At 42.4% G+C, this 23,087-nt stretch overlaps 2 protein-coding genes and 1 long non-coding RNA gene across 15 annotated transcripts in view; 2 read left to right on the top strand and 1 right to left on the bottom strand.

Annotated features, from left to right (window-relative positions):
• LOC100135915 (circadian locomoter output cycles protein kaput) overlaps nucleotides 1–5,931 on the top strand; it is a 48,913-nt gene extending 42,982 nt beyond the window's left edge. For 5 of the 13 annotated variants that reach the window (XM_090236000.1, XM_021604341.3, XM_090236001.1 and 2 more), the window contains 11 exons: nucleotides 99–181; nucleotides 621–727; nucleotides 860–1,007; nucleotides 1,179–1,260; nucleotides 1,671–1,824; nucleotides 1,935–2,029; nucleotides 2,125–2,274; nucleotides 3,788–3,934; nucleotides 4,137–4,576; nucleotides 4,733–4,973; nucleotides 5,069–5,931. In XM_090236000.1, the coding sequence (XP_090092126.1) occupies nucleotides 99–181; nucleotides 621–727; nucleotides 860–1,007; nucleotides 1,179–1,260; nucleotides 1,671–1,824; nucleotides 1,935–2,029; nucleotides 2,125–2,274; nucleotides 3,788–3,934; nucleotides 4,137–4,576; nucleotides 4,733–4,973; nucleotides 5,069–5,332 (1,911 nt within the window). In that variant the 3' untranslated portion in view covers nucleotides 5,333–5,931. The remainder of the gene's footprint in view (nucleotides 1–98; nucleotides 182–620; nucleotides 728–859; nucleotides 1,008–1,178; nucleotides 1,261–1,670; nucleotides 1,825–1,934; nucleotides 2,030–2,124; nucleotides 2,275–3,787; nucleotides 3,935–4,136; nucleotides 4,577–4,732; nucleotides 4,974–5,068) is intronic. The other 8 variants (XM_090236003.1, XM_021604344.3, XM_090235996.1 and 5 more) reach the window with 3 other exon arrangements.
• Nucleotides 5,932–14,464: 8,533 nt separating this feature from the next.
• LOC110524561 (putative divalent cation/proton antiporter TMEM165) lies at nucleotides 14,465–20,578 on the bottom strand. The gene is made up of 6 exons (XM_021604337.3): nucleotides 20,121–20,578; nucleotides 19,388–19,616; nucleotides 16,908–17,083; nucleotides 16,606–16,788; nucleotides 16,212–16,317; nucleotides 14,465–16,093 (listed from the first exon to the last, which is right to left on the bottom strand). Exons 1-6 carry the CDS (start codon nucleotides 20,268–20,270, stop codon nucleotides 16,017–16,019), a joined length of 921 nt encoding a protein of 306 aa, XP_021460012.1. The 5' UTR covers nucleotides 20,271–20,578; the 3' UTR covers nucleotides 14,465–16,016.
• Nucleotides 19,790–20,866, top strand: LOC149983580 (uncharacterized). Its single transcript, XR_016496318.1, has 2 exons — nucleotides 19,790–19,941; nucleotides 20,171–20,866. It is a non-coding gene; the product is annotated as an uncharacterized LOC149983580 (long non-coding RNA).
• The last annotated feature ends 2,221 nt before the right edge of the window (nucleotides 20,867–23,087 follow it).

Genomic DNA, 23,087 nt, shown 5'->3' with positions numbered 1-23,087 from the left:
TCTAATGTTGTACTGTAAAGTGTTCTTAGTAGGAGCACTGTAAATTATTTTCTTTGTGTGAGATGTAAACATCTAGTTTTTCTTAATTCACCCCACAGGAGATGTGCACTGTTGAAGAACCCAATGAAGAATTCACCTCTAGACACAGCTTAGAATGGAAGTTCCTCTTCTTGGACCACAGGTAATGTGTGCTGTCTATATCCATGTCTGTGTGTGTGCTTACTTGCCTATGTCATGCAAGAGAGAGTTAGCCTCTAGCTGTGTGAGACTCAGCACATCAGTCAGAACACAGACCCAGTGAGAGTGTGTTTGGGTTAACTCTGTTAGCTGGCTGCTATGTTCTATATCTGGGCCAGTCAGTCGGCTTGCTCTCTAGAGGAGACAGCTCTGAGTCTCAACCGTTTAGGAGCAACAGCACTAGATGGAGTACTTAGTGTTTCACTGCTACTGAAAACCTCTATTATATGGACCTTTGTAGACACTATGTCCAGAGGTTAATACAATGCTTTGTATGGGGTTTTAATGTGTCATTACTGCTTAAAAGGCTGAGAAACTGTATATCATTGTATTTAAATGGGTTATGCTGTCACATTAATAACATTGCTTGTTTATCTCCCCAGGGCTCCGCCCATAATAGGTTACCTGCCATTTGAGGTTCTGGGTACATCTGGATATGACTACTACCACGTAGATGACCTGGAGACACTGGCCAAATGCCACGAACACTGTGAGTAATTTTTTTTGTCGCATTTGTGTATTTTGTAAGTGCACATTTTATGAGTGTGTTTGTGTTTTACTGTCGCATGTACAGATCTGTGACATCATCTCTCTCCTCTCTCTCTCTTGCTGCATTCTGCAGTAATGCAGTATGGGAAGGGGAAATCGTGCTACTACAGGTTTCTCACCAAAGGTCAACAGTGGATCTGGCTCCAAACCCATTACTACATCACCTACCACCAGTGGAACTCCAGGCCCGAGTTCATCGTCTGCACGCACACTGTCGTCAGGTGAAGATCGACTAAGCACTAAAAAGGATATTCATATGCATATCTCGCAACAAGTATCAATGTGTCAGTCATACTACATATAACCAGCAGTATTGCATTGACATCCTAAACACTATCACATACACCACCATCGGGCATGGTGTTCAACACTGTCTCTCTCTTGTGGAGCAGCTATGCTGAGGTGAGGGCTGAACAGCGCAGAGAGCTGGGGATTGTTGAGGAGTCACCGCCAGAGATCTCTGCAGTAGATAAGGTGAGACACTTATAAGACCAATGTGAGAACTTGCTGACCACTGACCATAAGAAATCACTGAGCAGGAATAAAGAGATGGCTGAGTTTGGTTAATGAGGTCTTGTTCAGTTTAAGGGATACGATGTCTCACTGTCTGTGACTCTCACTGGAGTAAGACATGGTTAAGTGCTCAGACAACAAGGAGGATGTGAAAACATCTTTGGTGAGCAAACAGTGGGGTTATGGGTTTTGAATGCGTCCTTCAATCCCAGTAGTACGATCCTTCTTTTCACCAATCCAACTGTGTTAGATCAGTGATTACCTCATGCAAGAGAGGAAGGAAGGATGTATTTCCCAAGTGTTCTAACAAGGCTTGGGAGTTCTAGTAGTGAGTCTCTACTGACTGTTCTCTCTGCTCTCTCATCTCACAGCAGTCTCAGGACTCGGGTTCTGAGTCTCAACACCAGCTCAACACCTCCAGTCTGAAGGAGGCCCTAGAGGGCTTTGACCGCAGCCGGACGCCCTCGGCCTCCTCACACAGCTCCCGCAAGTCCTCGTCCCACACTGCCATCTCCAACCCAGCCTGTAAGCGCTGACCACATGACGTTACTACATCCATCTTGTCTAATATGATGTCATCTGTCCTGAGAGCTTCTTTGATCCTAAGAGTAAGGTGTTTGTTTTTTCCTTCTCAGCACCTAAGCTTAAGACAGACAGGGGTACACCGGGATGCCAGTCCGTCTCTGCTATTGAGATGACATCACAGCGAAGATCATCCATCAGCAGTCAGGTCAGAGTGGGTTTCTTTCAGCTTGCGGTCAAGCCTCTCTCTATATTTGATAGTGATTTGGTTCCTAATGTAGTTCCTGTGCTTGTATCCAACAGCAATCGATGAGCTCCCAGCACACCCAGAACACAGGGCAGAACATGACCCCGTCCATGGTTCCACAACAACAACCGCAGCAACAACAACAACTGCAACAGCAGCAACCACCACCTCAACAGCAGCAGCTTCAGATCCAGCCCAGTGTCCAGGTGAGAAATCTTCCTCATGATTGTAATTTGGCAGTTTCTTTTGCTAGAGTCAGTGACACAGAAACTCAACAACAGCAAAAATTGTCCTCTCACTATCAACTGCGTTTATTTTCAGCAAACTTAACATGTGTAAATGTTTGTATGAACATAACAAGATTCAACAACTGAGACATACACTGTCACTAACAGAAATTGAATAATGTGTCCCTGAACAAAGGGGGGGTCAAAAGTAACAGTCAGTATCTGGTGTGGCCACCAGCTGCATTAAGTACTGCAGTGCATCTCCTCCTCATGCATGGACAGCACCAGATTTGCCAGGTCTTGGTGTGAGATGTTACCCCACTCTTCCACCAAGACAACTGCAAGTTCCCAGACATTTCTGGGGGGAATGGCCCTAGCCCTCGCCCTCCGATCCAACAGGTCCCAGACGTGCTCAATGGGATTGAGATCTGGGCTCTTTGCTGGCCATGGCAGAACACTGACATTCCTGTCTTGCAGGAAATCATGCACAGAATGAGCCGTGTGGTTGGTGGCATTGTCATGCTGGAGGGTCATGTCAGTATGAGCCTGCAGGAAGGGTACCACATGAGGGAGGAGGATGTCTTCCCTGTAACGTACAGCGTTGAGATTACCTGCAATGACAACAAGCTCAGTCCGAGGATGCTGTGACACACCGCCCCAGACCACGACGGACCCTCACCTCCAAATCGATCCCGCTCCAGAGTACAGGCCTCGGTGTAACGCGCATTCCTTCGAAGATAAACACGAATCCGATCATCACCCTGGTGAGACAAAACCGCGACTCGTCAGTGAAGAGCACTTTTTGCCAGTCCTATCTGGGCCAGTGACGGTGGGTTTGTGCCCACAGGCGACATTGTTGCCGGTGATTTCTGGTGAGGACCTGCCTTACAACAGGCCTACAAGCCCTCAGTCCAGCCTCTCTCCGCCTATTGCGAACAGTCAGCACTGATGGAGGGATTGTGCGTTCCTGGTGTAACTCGGGCAGTTGTTGTTGCCATCCTGTACCTGTCCCGCAGGTGTGATGTTCGAATGTATCGATCCTGTGCAGGAGTTGTTACACGTGGTTCTGCCACTGCGTTGATGATCAGCTGTCCGTCCTGTCTCCCTGTAGCGCTGTCTTAGGCGTCTCACAGTACGGACATTGCAATTTATTGCTCTGGCTACATCTGCAGTCCTCATTCCTCCTTGCAGCATGCCTAAGGCATGATGAGCAGGGACCCTGGGCATCTTTCTTTTGGTGTTTTTCAGAGTCAGTAGAAAGGCCTCTTTAGTGTCCTAGGTTTTCATAACTGTGACCTTAATTGCCTACCGTCTGTAAGCTGTTAGTGTCTTAACGACCGTTCCACAGGTGCATGTTCGTTAATTGTTTATGGTTCATTGAACAAGCATGGGAAACAGTGTTTAAACCCTTTACAATGAAGATCTATGAAGTTATTTGGATTTTTACGAATTATCTTTGAAAGACAGTTAACTTTGTTAGCCCATGGTACAGTTTTCCACCCAGCTGGACGCAATGCAGCACCTGAAGGATCAGCTGGAGCAGAGGACCAGGATGATCGAGGCCAACATCCAGAGGCAGCAGCAGGAGCTCAGGCAGATCCAGGAAGAGCTCAACAAGGTGCAGGGCCATGGCCTACAGGTGAGCACTGCCCCCTAATGTCTGTCTGGGGAATAGCGCTATTGGGCCTCATATACTAACCACCTGCCCTCTTATGTAGAACTGTGTGAGTACTTGAACCAAAATGTCTGCACATTTGCGTGGATGCATGCATCTGTCATTATGCCTGTGTTTGTCTATGAAAGGAGATTCGTCTTACTCTGTGGTATTTGCTCTGGTGCAGATGTTTCTCCAGCCGGGTACAAGTGGGCTGAGCCTGGGCTCTGTGCAGCTGGCACACGGGACCACCATGCAGCCAGGGGGTGCTCTCACCATGCATGGCCAAGTGGTGTCTGCAGGCAGTCTGCAGGGCAGCACTCCACAGCAGCATACGGTCCAACAACAACCCCAGCAGCAGTCCCAGCCCCAACAACAGAACCTGTTACGAGACACCAGCTCTGTCCTCTCACAGTCTTCAGTGCGGTCGACCCACTCTCTGCCGCCCCAGCAGAGTGCCCTGCCGGCTTCCCTCTACAACACCATGATGATCTCTCAGCCCAACCAGGCCAATGTGGTCCAGATCGCTACCAACTTGGCCCAGAACAGCAGCAACAACACAGCTGCCATGGCAAACTTTGCCCAGGACCGCTCGGGACAGATCAGGTACACGATGCCACCAACAGGGTATGTTCTCCTCTCACTCGGTATGCGCCACACTCAGTGGCTGATGTTACTGAGAAATATGCTGATTATCCACAGGATTTGCATACATTTTCATGTGTCTGTTTAAAAAAATCTGTTGCTCATTCATTACCACCCTCACTCCCTCATCTCTCTCAGGTTCCCTGCTGGCTCTCAGTTGCTGACTAAGCTGGTGACTGGGCCGATGGCGTGTGGAGCGGTCATGGTCCCTACAACCATGTTCATGGGCCAGGTGGTGACAGCATTCGCTCCTCAGCAGGGCCAGACTCAGACCATCAGCATTGCCCAGCAGCAGCCTCAGCAGCAGGAGCAGCAGGCTCAGTCTCAGGCCGAAGCCACACAGCAAGGGCTGGCCCAGCAACAAACACAGTTCCTCCAGGTGAGGTGACCACCAGAGAGTAACGTTTCTAAAGGTAGATCCGGTACTTGTCCCTATTCTGACCAGCCACTCACCTCTCTGTTCTTCCTATCTAGGGCCCTCGGCTGCTCCATGGAAACCAGTCCACCCAGTTGATCCTGCAAACGGCATTCCCACTGCAGCAGCAAGGAGCCTTCGCCAGCACACAACACCAGCAGCAGCAGCAGCTACAACAGCAACATCAGCAGCAGCAGCAACAACTCCAGCAGCATCAACAACAACAGCAACAACAGCTCCAACAACAGCAGCAACAGGAGCAGCAGCTGGCCTCTCACAGGGCAGATAGCATGTCAGGCCGCTCCAGCACACAGCCCCAGTAACCTGGCAACGTCCGATCAGACATGTGGACTGAACCAAGTCTGTGTGATGGGGTGAAGAGATCGGTTGAGAAAGCAGTATTGAAACTATGCCTCTAAGACTACCCTGCTTCAACTTGGTCTGTAGAGTTTGTGATGGATCAATAGATGGATCTCTGGCTGCCTGCACTGAACTCATGAGCCACTGGTGCGTCAGATAGAAAACAATGCTGTGCTCACAGTGAGCACGGAGTCGCTCCGCTTCATGGCCATGCTTAGAACTCTTTCCCACAGAGACCTCCACTCTGTCGAGGTCCCCTCACCACTGTGACAGGGGCCAGTGCTTGTCCCCTACCCTGCCCTCTTGTTGTGTGTTCAGTGTGTGCTCCCGTCACCCTCACAGATTTTATTTATGCAGGACGATCCAGTCTGGAGCTTCAATCAAGGCTTCAAAGAAGTCCTACAGAGAGTAGACAGACGCCTCGTTTGTTTTCTGGTTTTCTCATATTGTTTTTCATGTCAAAGTAATTATGGGTCAGAAAATATTTTTAAGAATGTCATGTGGATTGAACTTTTATTGTACAGAACAAAAAAGAATATGTAAATATATGGAAAAAAAGAAATAACTAATATTTTATATGATGCATGAAATTAAAAGCATAGTCTGTTATTTGTAGCTTTGAATATACCTTTTTTTCTAGTACTCTATGAAAAAAAGAACCTAAACACGCTTAATGGCTGATCTTTTCACAGATTTTCTTCTTCCCAGGGGCCGTGTGTCTTTTTGGGACCGTGGGTGTCTGTGTAGCTGATGCTGCTGGTCATGTCACAGTTTGTTTCATCCTCTTCCTCACTTTCGTAGTTTTAATAAAACTCCTCTATTGAGATTAAAAACAGAAATGTTTTAAAGTTACAATATTTTTTTAGAATATATAATGTGGTCCAACGCGACATGTTGAGGACTAAATAGATACATGATTTTACTCAGAACAATATTTTAAATTGTAAATAAAGCAAAGACCCAAAGTTTACCAAAAATACTTTCAACGTATCCTATGGAAAGCTTATGAGCTCATTATTTTCTCTGCCATCATGCCTCATAACAGTTGCCATAGCTATTCATAAAAAAATGTTTACTTTTAAAAAGTCCTTAGTGTTTATCTTTAGTTGATTTAAATATGAGTGAGGCATTATGACTGTTTTAGTGTGGTCTCGTAACGCTCATAGCGATGCATGCAAAGTACCTCTAGGTACAGACTATACTAGTGCTTTACAATACTGTACTTTTTTAGCCCTAAAGGCTTGTGTAGAAAAACGAGTATTCTCATAGAAATATATATTCAATTACGTTTTAAATAGTCACAAAAATTACCTTAAACTCAGAAATGCAATTCACGCAGTGATATTTCTGCACATTATCCTATTTCTGCCGTTAGAAATCTAGTGTCTGTTCTATGAATGAAATGCATCCCCTTATGTTCCTACTCTCTCCTGTCACTTGCAACTACAGCATGTTTATCTCCTATTAAGCGTTTTATGGGTTGGCAATGTCAGAACAAACAAACGAGGGATCTCTCTCCTCTTTAGAACATTAAATGATGGTGGATCTCATCAAATAAGTGTTTGGACAGAATGCCGCTAGCAATTGTTGTGATCTGAGTTCATCTTCATGTGTTAATAAAGTGAGCTTGTCTGTTTTATCTAAAGCCAGTCAGACAGTGCTGGAGGCATTATAGTGTGTGGTGGGATGGGATGGGGGGGGGGGGGGGTTACTGTTTTAACCAAGAAATGCAAATCTGAGCTGCTGGGGTCATTAAAGTAAACATATAGCACTTATTTATACCTCTCTAACACTAAGTACCCCTTACAGACAGTATTCTCCACTTCTCAGTTGTTTGAATGGGAGAAGAGAAACTACAAAAATGTTTCCTAATGTGTACTATGGCTAAGCCCAGTCCAGACAAGTATAGAGCGAATGCTAAGGCTATTTGATCCATGGCCTAGAACACAAATTACCTCTGAAATAAGTGAAACTGGTGTTAGTTGGACCTGCCAAGAGAATGAATTGAAACAATTCATCATACGGATAACAGATGTGGTATGTTTGAAGTTTTTCTGCTCCTGCTCCTCTGCCGCTTCTGTCAGACAGTACTTATCCCCGTGTTACTGTGTTATAAGGTGATGGTTTGATTGTCGTGCTGATGGGGTGTCGCTTGCCATGGCAAATTTAAAACGATGTTTGTTGAGTGGGGTCCTATGAACTGGTTGTTGTACGTTGCCATATTAACTTCTATAGGGGATTTCCAGGTTTCTATTGTAAATGTTGTGGAGTGGGGCTCTTGGGGGTCGAGCCTCTGGTTTTCCAAGCTGCTCATTTCCTGTCAGGGGCCTCTGTAGAATGGCACTTTAGTAGTAGTCGTATTGAATGTTAACTAATCCTGTCCCTTACCGTGACAAGTTATGTTCATCTCAAGAAAAAAACTATAGCCAAACTATTTAGTTATGCTTGCTTGGGCATTTCCCTCATTCCTCGATTTTCAGTGTGACAATCCTGAATCATGTGGTCAGAAAGAAGTTATTGTTTAATTGGTAGCATTTATCTTTGTGGTCTGTTCGATTTCAATGGACTTTTCTTAATAGATGGCAATTTTTTTTAATTGAGGACTGTGTGAAACCTACATTATTTCGCTTTTTATTGGTGGAAGAAAATCACATATCAAACCTCTCTGGTATCATAGCACAACACTATGTAGAATGTCTGGGCCCTCTAGGGGTCATTTCCTGCTCCGGTCTCTAACATGGCTGGCTGCTCCAATCTACAGTGCATTGGGAAAGTATTCAGACCCCTATACTTTTTTTCTAATTCTGATACGTTACAGCCGTATTCTAAAATTGATTAAATTGTTTTTTTCTTCCTCAATCTACACACAATACCCCATAATGACAATGCAAAAACGTTTTATTTTTTATTTTAGCAAATGTATCAAATAAAAAATAGTACATTTACATAAGTATTCAAACCCTTTACTCAGTACTTTGTGTGTACCTTTGGCAGTGATTACAGCCTCGAGTCTTCTTGGGTATGATGCTACAAGCTTGGCACACCTGTATTTGGGGAGTTTCTCCCATTCTTCTCTGCAGATCCTCTTAAGCTCTGTCAGGTTGGATGGAAAGTGTTGCTGCAAAGCTATTTTCAGGTCTCTCCAGAGAGTTCTATTGGGTCCGGGCTCTGGCTGGACCACTCAGAGACTTATCCCGAAGCCACTCCTGCATTGTCTTGGCTGTCTGCATAAGGTCGTTGTCCTGTTGGAAGGTGAACCTTCACCCCAGTCTGAGGTCCTGAGCGCCCTGGAGCAGGTTTTCATCAAGGTTCTCTGTACTTTTCTCCGTTCATCTTTACCTCGATCCTGACTAGTCTCCCAGTCCCTGCCGCTGAAAAAACTCCCCACATCATGATGCTGCCATCACCATGCTTCACTGAAGGGATGGTGCCAGGTTTCCTCCAGATGTGACGCTTGGCATTCAGGCCAAAGACTTCAATCTTGGTTTCATCAGAACAGAGAAGCTTGTTTCTCATGATCTGGGAGTCTATAGGTGCCTTTTGGCAAAATCCATGCGGGCTGTCATGTGTCTTTTACTGAGGAGTGACTTCTGTCTGGCCACTCTACCATAAAAGCCTGATTGGTGGAGTGCTGCAGAGATGGTTATTCTTCTGAAAGGTTCACCCATCTCCACAAAGGAACTCTGGAGCTCTGTCAGTGATATCGGGTTCTTGGTCACCTCCCTGACCAAAGCCCTTCTCCCACAATTGCTCAGTTTGGCCGGGCGGCCAGCTCTAAGAAGAGTCTTGGTGGTTCCAAACTTCTTCCATTTAAGAATGATGGAGGCCACTGTGTTCTTGGGGACCTTCAATGATGCAGAAATGTTTTGGTACCCTTCCCCAGATCTGTACCTTGACACAATCCTGTCTCGGAGCTCTATGGACAATTCCTTTGACCTCATGGCTTGGTTTTTGCTCTGACATGCACTGTCAACTGTGGGACCTTATAAAGACAGGTATTTGCCTTTCTAAATCATGTCCAGTCAATTGAATTTACTACAGGTGAGCTTCAATCAAGTTGTAGAAACAGCAAGGGTGATCAATGGAAACAGGATGCACCTGATCTCAATTTCGAGTCTCATAGCAAAGGGTCTGAATAATTGTATTTTTAATACATTTGTATGTGCTTTGTTATTTTGGGGTGTTGTGTGTAGATTGATCAGGAAAAAAATATGTAATACATTTTAGAAAAAGCCTGTAATGTAATAAAATGTGGATTAAGTCAAGGGGTCTGAATACTTTCCAAATGCACAGTATGTTCATGTACCTCATGGCAAAACAGTCCCAGGCCCTTGTGTTTACAGTGCAGTAAGTCAGTCTGCTCGTCTCTGCTTTTTGAAATTCACGCTTAGTGCAAATGGTGGTCCCTGCTGCTAGGTTATTGGTGGTGCATTGCCATGTACAGCAGAACTTAGCTGGTACTTCTTATAACCACAAAGTTATTGTCTTGCCAGTAATGCATATCGACACAGATTTATTCAACACGTTGTACCGAAACTGTCCGTGACTCTTACGTAAAGTTGTTTGGTCACTGTGATTTTATAATATTTTTTGGGACACAAAGTAAACCTGTGCCACCAATGGTGTGATAAACCTTACAGCTACCAGTACCGGGTCAGGCAGTGCAATACTTGAATGAATGTAATTCAATATCAAACGCTAACATAGCTGTCTGAAGATGGTCATGCATAAATAAATGAATAGACGAGGAGGGCTTAGTTAAAAATATTTTAACAGAAAACAAACCTCAGATTTTAAGATTATTTTTCTATGGCCAAGCTAGACCTCAAACGATGAATTGAGCGAGTAGGTAGATATATAAGGTCATACACTGTAATATACTGCGTTCTCTGTGTAGAAAAGAAAGGAAAACAAAATCCTACCCAATGCGTTACCTCAAATGAGAAAGGAATTAAACAAACTGTGACATGCTGTTGATCTAATGTACCCAAAACAGAACTCATCATGAGCTCATCACAAGCTCATGGTTATGCAAAGGTGTACAGAAATATTTAAAGAAATACCTATTTAACATCATATATCCCCCCATGTAATTGGTTTCTTTTTCCCAATAAATGTTGTAAATTCTCTGAAAATGTGATGAGGAATACTAGATACATTTTTTTGTTTTTATTAAGTTTTAACAATTAGGAATGCTAGATTTAAATATTTTGGATCATCTCTAGGATGACCACATTCATGGTACCTTTTAACAAATGACCCTTAAGACTTATCCACATGTTTATTGGACGTATCAAAGTAGGGATCCCCTATGTTGTTTCTCAAAAGGCTACAATAAGGTAATTCAACCCAGACTTTGTGAGGTGGGGAAAATGGAGGGAGTGGTATTGATGTGTTGTATCCAAAGTGAAAGATGGGAATAAATGGTTATACCTGGTTTTAATACCCAGATGGGAAGCCCAATGTAAAAGGTGGTGAATCATGTTCTAATGTACAGTACCAGTCAGTTTGGACACACCTACTCACTCAAGGGTGATTCTTTATTTTTACTATTTTCTACATTGTAGAATAAATGAAGACATCAAAACTATGAAATAACACATTAAATCATGTAGTAACCAAAAAAATGTGTTAAACAAATCAAAATATATTTTCAAAGGAGCCACACTTTGCTTTGATGACAGCTTTGCACATTCTTGGCATTCTCTCAAACTGATTCACCTGGGATGCTTTTCCAACAGTCTTGAAAGAGTTGCCACATATTCTGAGCACTTGTTAGCGGCTTTTCCTTCACTCTGCAATCCAACTCATCCCAAACCATCTCAATTCGGTTGGGGTCGTCTGATGTCTTACACAGCATGGAGGTGTGTTGTGTCATGGTCCTGAAAAACAGATCGTCCCACTAAGCGCAAACCAGATGGGATGGCATGTCGCTGCAGAATATTGTGGTAGCCATGCTGGTTAAGTGTGCCTTGAATTCTAAATAAATGACTGACAGTGTCACCTCTGCAGTAGAGGTAACTCTGGGTCTTCCTTTCCTGTGGCGGTCCTCATGAGAGGCAGTTTCATCATAGCGCTTCATGGTTTTTGCGACTGCACTTGAAGTTCTTGCACTTTTCCAGATTGACTGACCTGCATGTCTTAAAGTAATGATGGACTGTTGTTTCTCTTTGCTTATTTGAGCTGTTCTTGCCATAATATGGACTTGGTTTGTACCAAATAAGGCTATATATCTTCTGTATACCACCCTACCTTGTCACAACACAACTGCTTGGCTCAAACACATTAAAAATAAATAAAACAAATTAACTTTTAACAAGGCACACCTGTTAATTGAAATGCATTCTAGGTGACTACCTCATGAAGCTGGTTGAGAGAATGCCAAGAGTGTGCAAAGCTGTCAAGGCTGAGGGTGGCTACTTTGAAGAATCTTTAAACAAATGAAAATGAAAATATTTTATATTAACACTTTTTTTGGTTACTACATGATTCCATTATTTCATCATTTTGATATCTTCATTTATTCTACAATGTAGAAAATAGTAAAAATGAAGAAACCCTGGAAAGAGTAGGTGTCCAAACTTTTGACTGGTACTGTATGCACTAGATGTTCTGAATGTCTTATCAGTGAGTGTTCTTCTTTCTATCATTTAATCTTTGTGTGTGTGGTGTTCTTTGCAGAACACTTGTTTGGCTCATGAAATTAATCTGTGCAGTACACTTTGCAGAAAGCACCTGGAACTGGAAAATGCTGTTTTAATACTCAATATCTCTTAGCCATTGGCTATGACTCAATTGTGCCATGTGTCACTTTTTACACCAGCTGTTCTTGACTGGGGCTAACCCATAATACTTTTAATTATAGAGTTAGAACAAGTAGAATGGACAGTTTGTAGTTCAATGCATTTCTTAGCATTTTAGTCAAGTAAAAAATTCCACAACTTCTGGGTAGTTCTGTGACACCATATTAGTTGAACCACAAAATTCAAACACATTAATCCTTGAGGGTGCCCAGAAATCAGTAGAACGGACCAACATACAGTTGAAGTCGGAAATTTACATACACTTAGGTTGGAGTCATTAAAACTCGTTTTTCAACCACTCCACACATTTCTTGTAAACAAACTATAGTTTTGGCAAGTCGGTTAAGACATCTACTTTGTGTAAGACACAAGTAATTTTTCCAACAATTGTTTACAGACAGATTATTTCACTTATAAGTCATTGTTTCACAATTCCAGTGGGTCAGACGTTTACATACACTAAGTTGACTATGCCTTTCAACAGCTTGGAAAATTCCAGAAAATGACATCATGGCTTTAGAAGCTTCTGATAGGCTAGTTAACATATTTTGAGTCAATTGGAGGTGTACCTGTGGATGTATTTCAAGGCCTACCTTCAAACTCAGTGCCTCTTTACTTGACATCATGGGAAAATCTAACGAAATCCTCAAACAAAATTGTAGACCACAAGTCTGGTCCATCATTGAGAGCAATTTCAAAACGCCTGAAGGTACCACATTTGTCTGTACAAACAATAGTTTGCAAGTATAAATACCATGGGACCACACAGCCGTCATACCCCTCAGGAAAGAGACGCGTTCTGTCTCCTAGAGATGAACGAACATTGGTGCGAAAAGTGCAAATCAATCCCAGAACAACAAAGGACCTTGTGAAGATGCTGGAGGAAACAGGTACAAAAGTATCTATATCCACAGTAAAAATTAGTCCTATATCGACAAACCTGAAAGGCTGCTCAGCAAGGAAGAAGCCACTGCTCCAAAACCACCATAAAAAAGCCAGACTACGGTTTGCAACTGCACATGGGGACAAAGATTGTACCTTTTGGAGAAATGTCCTCTGGTCTGATGAAACAAAAATAGAACTGTTTGGCCATAATGACCATTATCTTTGGAGGAAAAAGGGGGAGGCTTGCAAGCTGAAGAACACCATCCCAACCGTGAAGCACGGGGGTGGCAGCATCATGTTGTGGGGGTGCTTTGCTGCAGGGGGGCCTGGTGCACTTTACAAAAGAGATGGCATCATGAGGGAGGAAAATGATGTGGATATATTGAAGCAACATCTCAAGATATTAGTCAGGAAGTTAAAGCTTGGTCGCAAATGGGTCTTCCAAATCGACAATGACCCCAAGCATACTTCCAAAGTTGTAGCAAAATGGCTTAAGGACAACAAAGTGTGGCCATCACAAACCCTGACCTCAATCCTATAGAACATTTGTGGGCAGAATTGAAAAAGCGTGTGAGAGCAAGGAGGCCTACAAACCTGACTCAGTTACACCAGCTGTCAGGAGGAATGGGCCAAAATTAACCCAACTTATTGTGGGAAGCTTGTGGAAGGCTACCTGAAACGTTTGACCCAAGTTAAATAATTTAAAGGCAATGCTACTAAATACAAATTGAGTGTATGTAAACTTCTGACCCACTGGGAATGTGATAAAATAAATAAAAGCTGAAATCATTCTTAACTATTATTCTGACATTTCACATTCTGGAGTTTCATTCCTTGAACCCTGTGTGGACTTAGAGTGCAGTCTGTTCTACCCATTTTATGTCTATGGTGCTAACCCTGCACTGCAGCATAGCTAAATTAAGTTGTGTGAAAACCTTAAGACACATATTCTGAAGGCATTTTAATATCCCTGCAAGGAGTGTACTGCTATAAATGAGTTTCTAGAGCCAGACTAATCATACGTACACTAAATATAATGGAACATTTTAAAGCAAACAGTGCTGTTTTCTCCCCTTACTCAATAAAAACAACTTGATGTTTTCAGTTGAAGAATCATTTGATGGACAAACCAAACCAGAAATCGAGTGTCAATGGTCAGGTAAGAAACCTGCTTGCAATTCGCTGCAATCACTCATATCCGGCAAGTAACTGAAAGGTTGCTAGTTCAAATCCATGAACTGACTAGGTGAAACATCAATCTGTGCCCTTGAGCAAGGCACTTAACCCTAATTGCACCTGTAAGTCTCTCTGGATAAGACTAAGCGTCTGCTAAATAACAAATGTAAATATCCAGAATAACTTGGTACATAAAATGTAGGGGCTGAAAAAGTAGTTAAGGTAAGAGAGTCTAGGCAAGACAGGTTTTATTGAGCATTTAAGCATTGATCAGGATTTACAACAATCAAAAGTTCATCTGTCTCAAACCACGTACATGTACACGCCTGTTTGGTCGTCACAGGGTACAACTGGTCAAATATTGACAATGGAGTCACATTACCCTGTGCACTTAAAAAAAAAAAAGATTATTCTCTACAGTACCTTCAAAAATACAAACCTTAACAAGAACAAAATCCTCATCTGTGCCTCAAAGTTGTAAATAACTACCATAACCAACCACTCAGGACAGGTGCAGTAGACTTAGTGGCTTAGGTCCTTTTTATCAGCAGTGAAATTTAGGAGGAAGCAAAGAAATATTTTGTTCCATGATTTCGTCGCCAGTAGGCATCAGACACAACCTCTTAATAAACCCTAGTAGCAATATGAGTGGCAGACAGACCAGAGGCTGATGGGGGAGCTATAGGAGGAAGCGCTCATTGTAATGGCTGGAATGGAATTAATGGAACGGAGTCAAACGGGGTTTGATACGGTTCTATTCCAGACATTGAGCCCATCCTCCTATAGCTCCCCCCACAGCCTCCATTGGGACACACTGGCCGTGGAGTGTTTTCCCCCCTTTGCTGCCTTGAAGCTGGAATGTAGAATACTGACACTGAATGGGTTACTGCTGCTTCAAGATCCCCATGATGCTTAGAACTGGCATGTCCTGTCTAGCAGATGGAAAACAGTAATACTCACAACCGTGAAAAGATTCACATCCCTGATACAGCTGGAGAAATGGTAGATCAACTAATTATGTGGTTTATGAAGCAAAGGCAGCCCAATGTTACTGTTCTCAGATGATATTCTGAGGGGAACAAAACTTATGGGAGTTGGCCTGAGGCCTGGCCATAGATCAAAGGGACTGAATCGCTTCACAGTGGCCATAACACTGGACTCCATGGGACAGACCTGGAGTCAGTGTTCAGCCGGCATATTTTGTTGTTGTTGTACTTTTCCTATTGAAAAGCAATATCCCAAGTATAAATACATTAAAGTACACAAGGGTAAAAAAAAGAAGATGTTTTTTTTGCCACAGGTGTTTTTTTTGCAAACTTCAAGGAGTAGGGCTTTTGATGAGTTTGTCTGATGGTGCCCTATGATGTCATTGACTTCCCGGCTTGCTTGAGGAACAATACTGGTGCAATAGAGAACAAAAGAGGAAAGCGCCCCCCGTTACGTAAATCAGGTGTTAAATGAGGTGAAAATTAGATTGGAGTAGGACTTTAAAGCATAATATAATAATAAGGATGGGGAATTAATGAATAAACAGACCCAAGCTCAGTACTGACGGGCCTGAGTGTGAGGGAGAGGTAAGTCTTGTTCTTAGTGTAGGCCACAGGACTCAGACTGGTGAGGGATCACAGACTTAGTAAGACAAGAGAACAGAAATCACACACACTCGCTCAGTCCCATTAGAGAATATTCTCCATATTTCTCCCTCTCAACCACACACACACTAAATAAACATAGTTGAGCTTTACAGATATGTACAAAATTTGCCTGAAAGTCTTCCCTCCAATTAGAATCCAGCATCCGGTTTGATGAAGAGGGCAGAGAAGGCAAAGGCCAGGAACATGATCCCACCAATGATTGTAACTGAGGAGGAGAGAAAAACAGTCCATAACACAATTCTGATGACTACTACATGTATTACAGTATAGGCTATGATGACCACTTGACCAGAAACACTGAAAGGAAGAAAATAAAACATTACCAGTTCTGACAGAAATCTTCTGTGCAATCATCCTTCCTCCAACCACAGCCAGTCCTGTGCACAGACAGTGCCCCAGAGTACCACCCACCGCCACTCCAAAAGGATCCTGAGACAGAGCATTGGTTTATGACATTTTTAACATTCTCACAGAACCAAAAAGCATGACAGTACAGTAGAAAAAACACACAACAATAATTCCCTAACAATATAATTCATTTTGAGCATACACAGCAACAGTAACTCTTCATCCTGACCATAATCATTAACTGACTTTCTATCCACTGCCACACCTAAGCATTATAGCCTTGGTTTGAAGTCAGTGTAACATTTGCCAGTATGTCCCATTTTGACTAGGCAAGCAGACAGACTCGACAGTGGCTCTGTCAGGACTCACCTCCTGGGCACCCAGGATGATGGTGGTGAGCTGAGAGCGGTCTCCCCACTCTGCCAGGAAGGTGAGGGTAAAGGCCTGGATGAACACAGGCGAGATGAAGCTGTGCCACTTCCTCTGAGGATGGCTTGATCCTGAGCCCGACTCCACATCTGCAGCCCCATTTAGCAGCTTAGACATCTGCAGCTATAGGAAATAGGAATACAACCAAACATTGAATCCCTAGAACAAGATACAGCAGGGTAATATGAAAATGCATAACAAATGCAAATGTAGGTATGGGCAGTGTGTGTGTGTGTACAGACCTCCTCATCCTTCTTTTTAATATCAGCCTGCACCTCCTCCAGCTCCTCCTGACCCTCGTCTGGACTCATCTTCAGCCCCTCTCTCAGCATGCGCACACCAAAGATGGCGAACAGAGCCGTAGACACGTAGTATGTGTAGATCCTGGGGATGATGGTGGTGGCATAGCCAAACATCACTGATAAAAACAGAAAGACAAAGAACAGGCAAGGTGACGGCCCTGTAGTCTGTACAGATCCAAATATTCTGACAAACATTCGGACAAACCCAGGATTCATCAGTGGTACCTCCACTAATTGGGATACATTAATGAACTTAGAAGCCATGTCATATCCAGTCACAGGGGGCTTTCTGCATAGAAAAGTGTTTTTTTCAGGCCACCTATGTCCAAACATTAAAACAAATATTTCCGTGTAAACTTAAACAATTCAAACTTTGCTTAAGTTTACGAAATAAAGTATGTAGAAAAGATAATAGACCTAGATATTTTTAAATAAGATAATATTTGATAACTAACAATCACCAAAATAAAAGCTAGGCATTCAAGAGTATTTTGGTCATGGCAAATTGTGTAGAATTTCAGGAAATTTGTATTAAAACTGAATTTCTTTCTCTCAGCCTCAAAGCAAAATATGTATAATTGCAGGAAATTAGCAAACTGCAACATTGTATCTCCGCCACATGGCAAAATGTGTAGAATTGCATAAAATTAGCTTTAAAAAAAGCTAAATTGGATCACTGCAGGAAACAGGAAGGCCTCTAAAATGTTTGGTCACCTACTACACCATCGACCATGGCCATGCCCACCACTTACAGTTGAAGTCAGAAGTTTACATACAGCCTAACACATTTATACTTAGTTTTTCACAATTCCTGACATTTAATCCTAGTAAAAATTCCCTGTCTTAGGTCAGTTTGGATCACCACTTTATTTTAAGAATGTGAAATGTCAGAATCATAGGAGAGAGAGTGATTTATTTCAGCCTTTATTTCTTTCATCACATTCCCAGTGGGTCAGAAGTTTACATACACTCAAATAGTATTGGGTAGCATTGCCTTTAAATTGTTTAACTTGGGTCAAACGTTTCAGGTAGCCTACCACAAGCTTCCCACAATAAGTTGGGTGAATGTTGCCCCATTCCTCCTGACAGAGCTGGTGTAACAGTCAGGTTTGTAGGTCTCCTTGCTCTTACACACTTTTTCAGTTCTGCCCACACATTTTCTATATGATTGCAGTCAGGGTTTGTGATGGCCACTCCAATACCTTGACTTTGTTGTCCTTAAGCCATTTTGCCACAACTTTTGAAGAATGCTTGGGGTCATTGTCCATTTGGAAGACCCATTTGCGACCAAGCTTTAACTTCCTGACTGATGTCTTGAGATATTGAAGCAACATGTCCACATAATTTTCCTCCCTCATGATGCCATCTATTTTGTGCACCAGTCCCTCCTGCAGCAAAGCACCCCCACAACATGATGCTGCCACCCCCGTGCTTCACGGTTGGGATGGTGTTCTTCGGCAAACATAACGATGGTCATTATGGCCAAACAGTTCTATTTTTGTTTCATCAGACCAGAGGACTTTTCTCCAAACGGCACGATCTTTGTCCCCATGTGCAGTTGCAAACTGTAGTCTGGCTTTTTTAAAGGCGGGTTTTGGGGCAGTGGCTTCTTCCTTGCTGAGCGGCCTTTCAGGTTGTCGATGTAGCACTCGTTTTACTGTGGATGTAGATACTTTTGTACCCATTTCCTCCAGCAACTTCACACAGTCCTTTGCTGTTGTTCTGGGATTGATTTGCACTTTTCGCACCAAGTCCGTTCATCTCTAGGAAACAGAACGTGTCTCCTTACTGAGCGGTATGACGGCTGCGTGGTCCCATGGTGTTTACACTTGCGTACTATTGTTTGTACAGATGAACGTGGTACCTTCAGGCATTTGGAAATTGCTCCCAAGGATGAACCAGACTTGTCGAGGTCTACAATTTTTTTCTGAGGTCTTGGCTGATTTATTTAGATTTTCCCATGATGTCAAGCAAAGAAACACAGAGTTTGAAGGTAAGGCCTTGAAATACATCCACAGGTACACCTCCAATTGACTAAAATTATGTCAATTAGCCTATCAGAAGCTTCTAAAGCCATGATGTCATTTTCTGGAATTTTCCAAGCTGTTTAAAGGCACAGTCAACTTAGTGTATGTAAACTTCTGACCCACTGGAATTTTCGATAGTGAATGATAAGTGAAATAATCTGTCTGTAAACAATTGTTTGTGTCATGCACAAAGTTGATGTCCTAACCGACTTGCCAAAACTATAGTTTGTTAACAAGAAATTTGTGGAGTGGTTGGAAAATGAGTTTTAATGACTCCAACCTAAGTGTACGTAAACTCCCAACTTCAACTGTATACCCCATTTTGAACCAGAACCCCCCCCCCCCCCCAGGAAAAACCCCAGGATCATCAGCCCCCCCATCTCATCCACTAACCCGAGATGCAGGTCATAAAGCCAAGAGCTAGCATTGCCCCCAACAGCACAGTCAGGCGGTTGTAGCGCATTGCCATGATGGCCGCGATGAAGAACGTCTTATCTCCCAGCTCAGAGACAATGATGACAGAGATGGCAGCTACAAAGGCATGGATGAAGCCCAGGTTCTCGGATTTGCTGGAGTCATTTCCACTGACCTCGGGGCCAATGGCATGAGCAGTAGGTGCTTTCTGTTGAAGGGGGAAACACATGTCACTTGAGGTCCAGAACAGGTTGGCCATGAAAACCATGTTATGATTTGTATGTCCACATACTGTATCTTGGAATGTGTAAAGGCTGTCTAATTGAAGCAGGTAGTCAAGTCACGTAGAGGGAGGGGCACAATAATACTTGTTAGCTATGAGAATCAATTACTTCACTCATTGCCAGTTCAACTTCCTGACTTGGGCTCGTGACATGGACATAACAACGCGGAACTGAACACCACACGAGCTGGAAAGGAACAGCCAGCTAACGTTAGCTATGTCGACCCTAAAACGTGAACCTCGAAAGGAGGTCAGTGACTAGGGGAATATATACTGGTGGCGGTGACGTTGCTTTGGCTAGCTAGTTAGCATTAGCTATCTATGTGGAATGCTTTCGAGTTGCTAACCATAGTTAGCTAGTATGCTACCGTTAGCATGCATGCGAAACATCGGTGTATTGCATTTGATTAATGATTGCTAGCTAACTACCTCTTGTGGCGTTTGTTCTTGGACATGTTTGTTTTCCTCCTGGATCCCAGCAACTCCGACCGACAGCAACACCGCGACAGCCATGGGCAGCAGAACGCATATCACACTTCTGTTAGCCCTTCCATCCCTTACGCCGGCCAGGAGAAGCATTTCAGCGAAGCGTGCAGATTGTGTTAAAATGCTGATAATACGGGCAATTTGTAGTAGCGTAGCTATGTGTTAAATTATAAAAATGACTGCCCCCTGACTGCATGAATTACTCGGTATAATTAGCTGTAAATGGCCTAACTACATAGCTAGCTAGTAAAGGCAATCTGTCCCTCACTGACTGATAGAACTCATACGGTATGTGAAGTTGTTACCTGAAAGACAAGTACACAAACCACTTATGTGATTGGACCGCTGAAAGGAGGGCGTGTATGTAATGTCCCTACGTGTACCTACTCTGCAGTACTGTCATTGGCTATTTCAACTTTCAATTTTTAGATGTCATGGAAAATGTCACTAGAGATGCTTGCAAACCCATGTTAGTCAGACAACATTCGAATTTCTCCTAAAATTAAGAAAACATATTTAATCATTGGGATCTGTTTATGCTTGGGATAGTGCTTCTGTCCAAGGCAGAGGGACTGTCACGCGTTGTGTACTTCTCATTATCTGTATTTGTAAATCCCTCTACCTGTATAGAGATCATCAAGAACTTTCTTAACTTAATCTGGAAAAATAAATCTTACTAACGGAAAAAAGTCAGTCCTCTCAAATATATCAGCTGAAGGAGGTCTGGAAGTGTTTATCCGCTAAATTGTCTAGGTTTCACCAACAAGCTTTAATGTCCTGGAAAATATGTTTCCTGCACATTTTTTCAGACATAACTTTAATGAATAAGTCATTGTTCTACCCTAGCTGGCATGAGAGGAATATTTACATTGTTTTTGATGTTTTCGACAGCAGGGTTAATATTCTTGCATATGAACAATTTATAACATTGAATGAGTTTGCAATACCTTTTAGAGAGTTTATTTCTGTGATCGAAGCCATTTCCAGTGGTCTAACTACACTAATAAACTCATCTTAGCTTTGGTGATGATCACAAAGCGTATCCAGAACTCAGTTTGGAAGGCATGGGCTTACTTGAGAAATCTTGTTGTAATAAATACATAAGACACATTTTCCATTCACGGAACCAACTAACGCCTAGAGGAACATTTTTCTGGAACATGCTTATTCCTGACATTGTCTGGAAAAAAGCTTGGTTGATGCCTTACAAATATTGTATACCAAACCAATTTAAGGAAGTGCACTTTAAGATTCTACATAAGATATATCCATGTAATTCTATGTTGTACAAATTTGTAGCTATTGATGATATCTGCGTTTTCTGCAAAAAAATGTGAAAATCTGACTCACTCGTTCTATGAATGTAAATCTGTGATAGAATTTTGGGAAAACCTTGCAGAATACATATTTACCATTTTGAACACTACCCCCATGTTTTTTATACACAAACAAAAGTTCCAGAATTCTATACCAAAATTACAAATATTTTTGATTGAATTTAATCATCTCGTTAAGACAATATCCCTATTTCTGAGTGTATACAATTGCATTAGAATTGTCGTTCTTTAAAAAAAAAAGTTTTATATATTGATATAATTTTTAGCATTTTCTTGTTTATACCTGTATACCTGTTTTATTATACATGTTTGATGTAGCGATGTAAGTTGTTGATCATTTTGTATTATGAATTTTAAAAATAAAGGAAAAAAAATATATATATATATATATATATACATGCTGCAGGCATAGTCGTGGGAAGTAGTGATGCCGAGCAAGCGTTCAAAATCTGTGCATTGTGCCCTTGGGCTGAATATAATAAATATAATTCCCTTCTCCAGACTGCCAATCATCTGTGCTCTAAAGCACCTCTCACTTACATGGCTCTTTCAGATATCTAAATTCTTATTAGCCAATGCCCTTCACCTGATCAGATCCTTCTCACAGGTATTGCAGCTCCAAAGTAGTCTACAAGTGAAGACAGACGCATCAGGGATGCAACGTCGCACCTCCTTCTTATCAAATTCAGAGGCACATATTGACAAGAAATTAGAAGAACGGTCTACATTTACTTTGTCAGCCAACAAGATGAGTAAGGAACAGCAAAAGCACTAGCCTATGTCAATCTACTATATCCCATAGTACAAAAGTTTACCTATTCTATTGGTCAGCTTGTCCTTCTGTGTGAGAAGGACAAGCTGGGACTGTTGTGGGACGCGATAGATCCAAATTAATACAACCACACTTTTAAAAGCTATGAGGCTGTTGCAACAGATCAGAACGTTTAGCTTAAAATGTTGATAAACTGTTAGGCTATTTCTTCACATTATAATCACAGCAATGCGCACACGGCAGTAAGAGCAAATGTTCCAAAATGCAATTAGTGGGAAAACACAGTTCTCAAAAGTGCACTGCAAATGCTAGCGGTTTCATATGACCTAGATGAAAATATCCTTCAGAAATGTAGGAAGATGTGAAGACACAACCACAAGCATGGGTTCAAATCAAATTTTATTGGTCACATACACATGGTTAGCAGATGTTAATGCGAGTGTAGCGAAATGCTCGTGCTTCTAGTTCTGACAGTGCAGTAATATCTAACAAGTAATCTTACAAATTCACCACAACTACCTTATACACACAAATGTAAAGGGATGAATAATAATATGTACATGTAAATATATGGATGAGCGATGGCCGTGCGACATAGGCAAAATGCAGTAGATGGTATAGAATACAGTATATACATATGAGATGAGTAATGTAGGATATGTAGACTTTATAAAAGTGGCGTGGGGGGTCATGGTCCTTGATCTTTTGTCCTTGACCCTCTGGAGAGCCTTGCGGTTATGGGTGGCGCAGTTGCCGTACCAGGTGGTGATACAGCCCCACAGGATGCTCTTGATTGTGCAT

Source organism: Oncorhynchus mykiss, chromosome 5 (assembly GCF_057628025.1).
Source record: "Oncorhynchus mykiss isolate SJ-2025 chromosome 5, ASM5762802v1, whole genome shotgun sequence".
NCBI classification, from domain to species: domain Eukaryota; kingdom Metazoa; phylum Chordata; class Actinopteri; order Salmoniformes; family Salmonidae; genus Oncorhynchus; species Oncorhynchus mykiss.
This window is presented reverse-complemented; position numbering and strand designations above follow the sequence as displayed.

Coding starts and splice junctions, on each gene's coding strand:
- LOC110524561 (XM_021604337.3), bottom strand. CDS start 20,270: ATGCTTCTCCTGGCCGGCGTAAGGGATGGAAGGGCTAACAGAAGTGTG. Junction 16,789..16,907: donor TTAAAAAGAAGGATGAGGAG/GTCTGTACACAC, acceptor TATTTCCTATAG/CTGCAGATGTCTAAGCTGCT. Junction 16,318..16,605: donor TCATCCTGGGTGCCCAGGAG/GTGAGTCCTGAC, acceptor GCTCTGTCTCAG/GATCCTTTTGGAGTGGCGGT.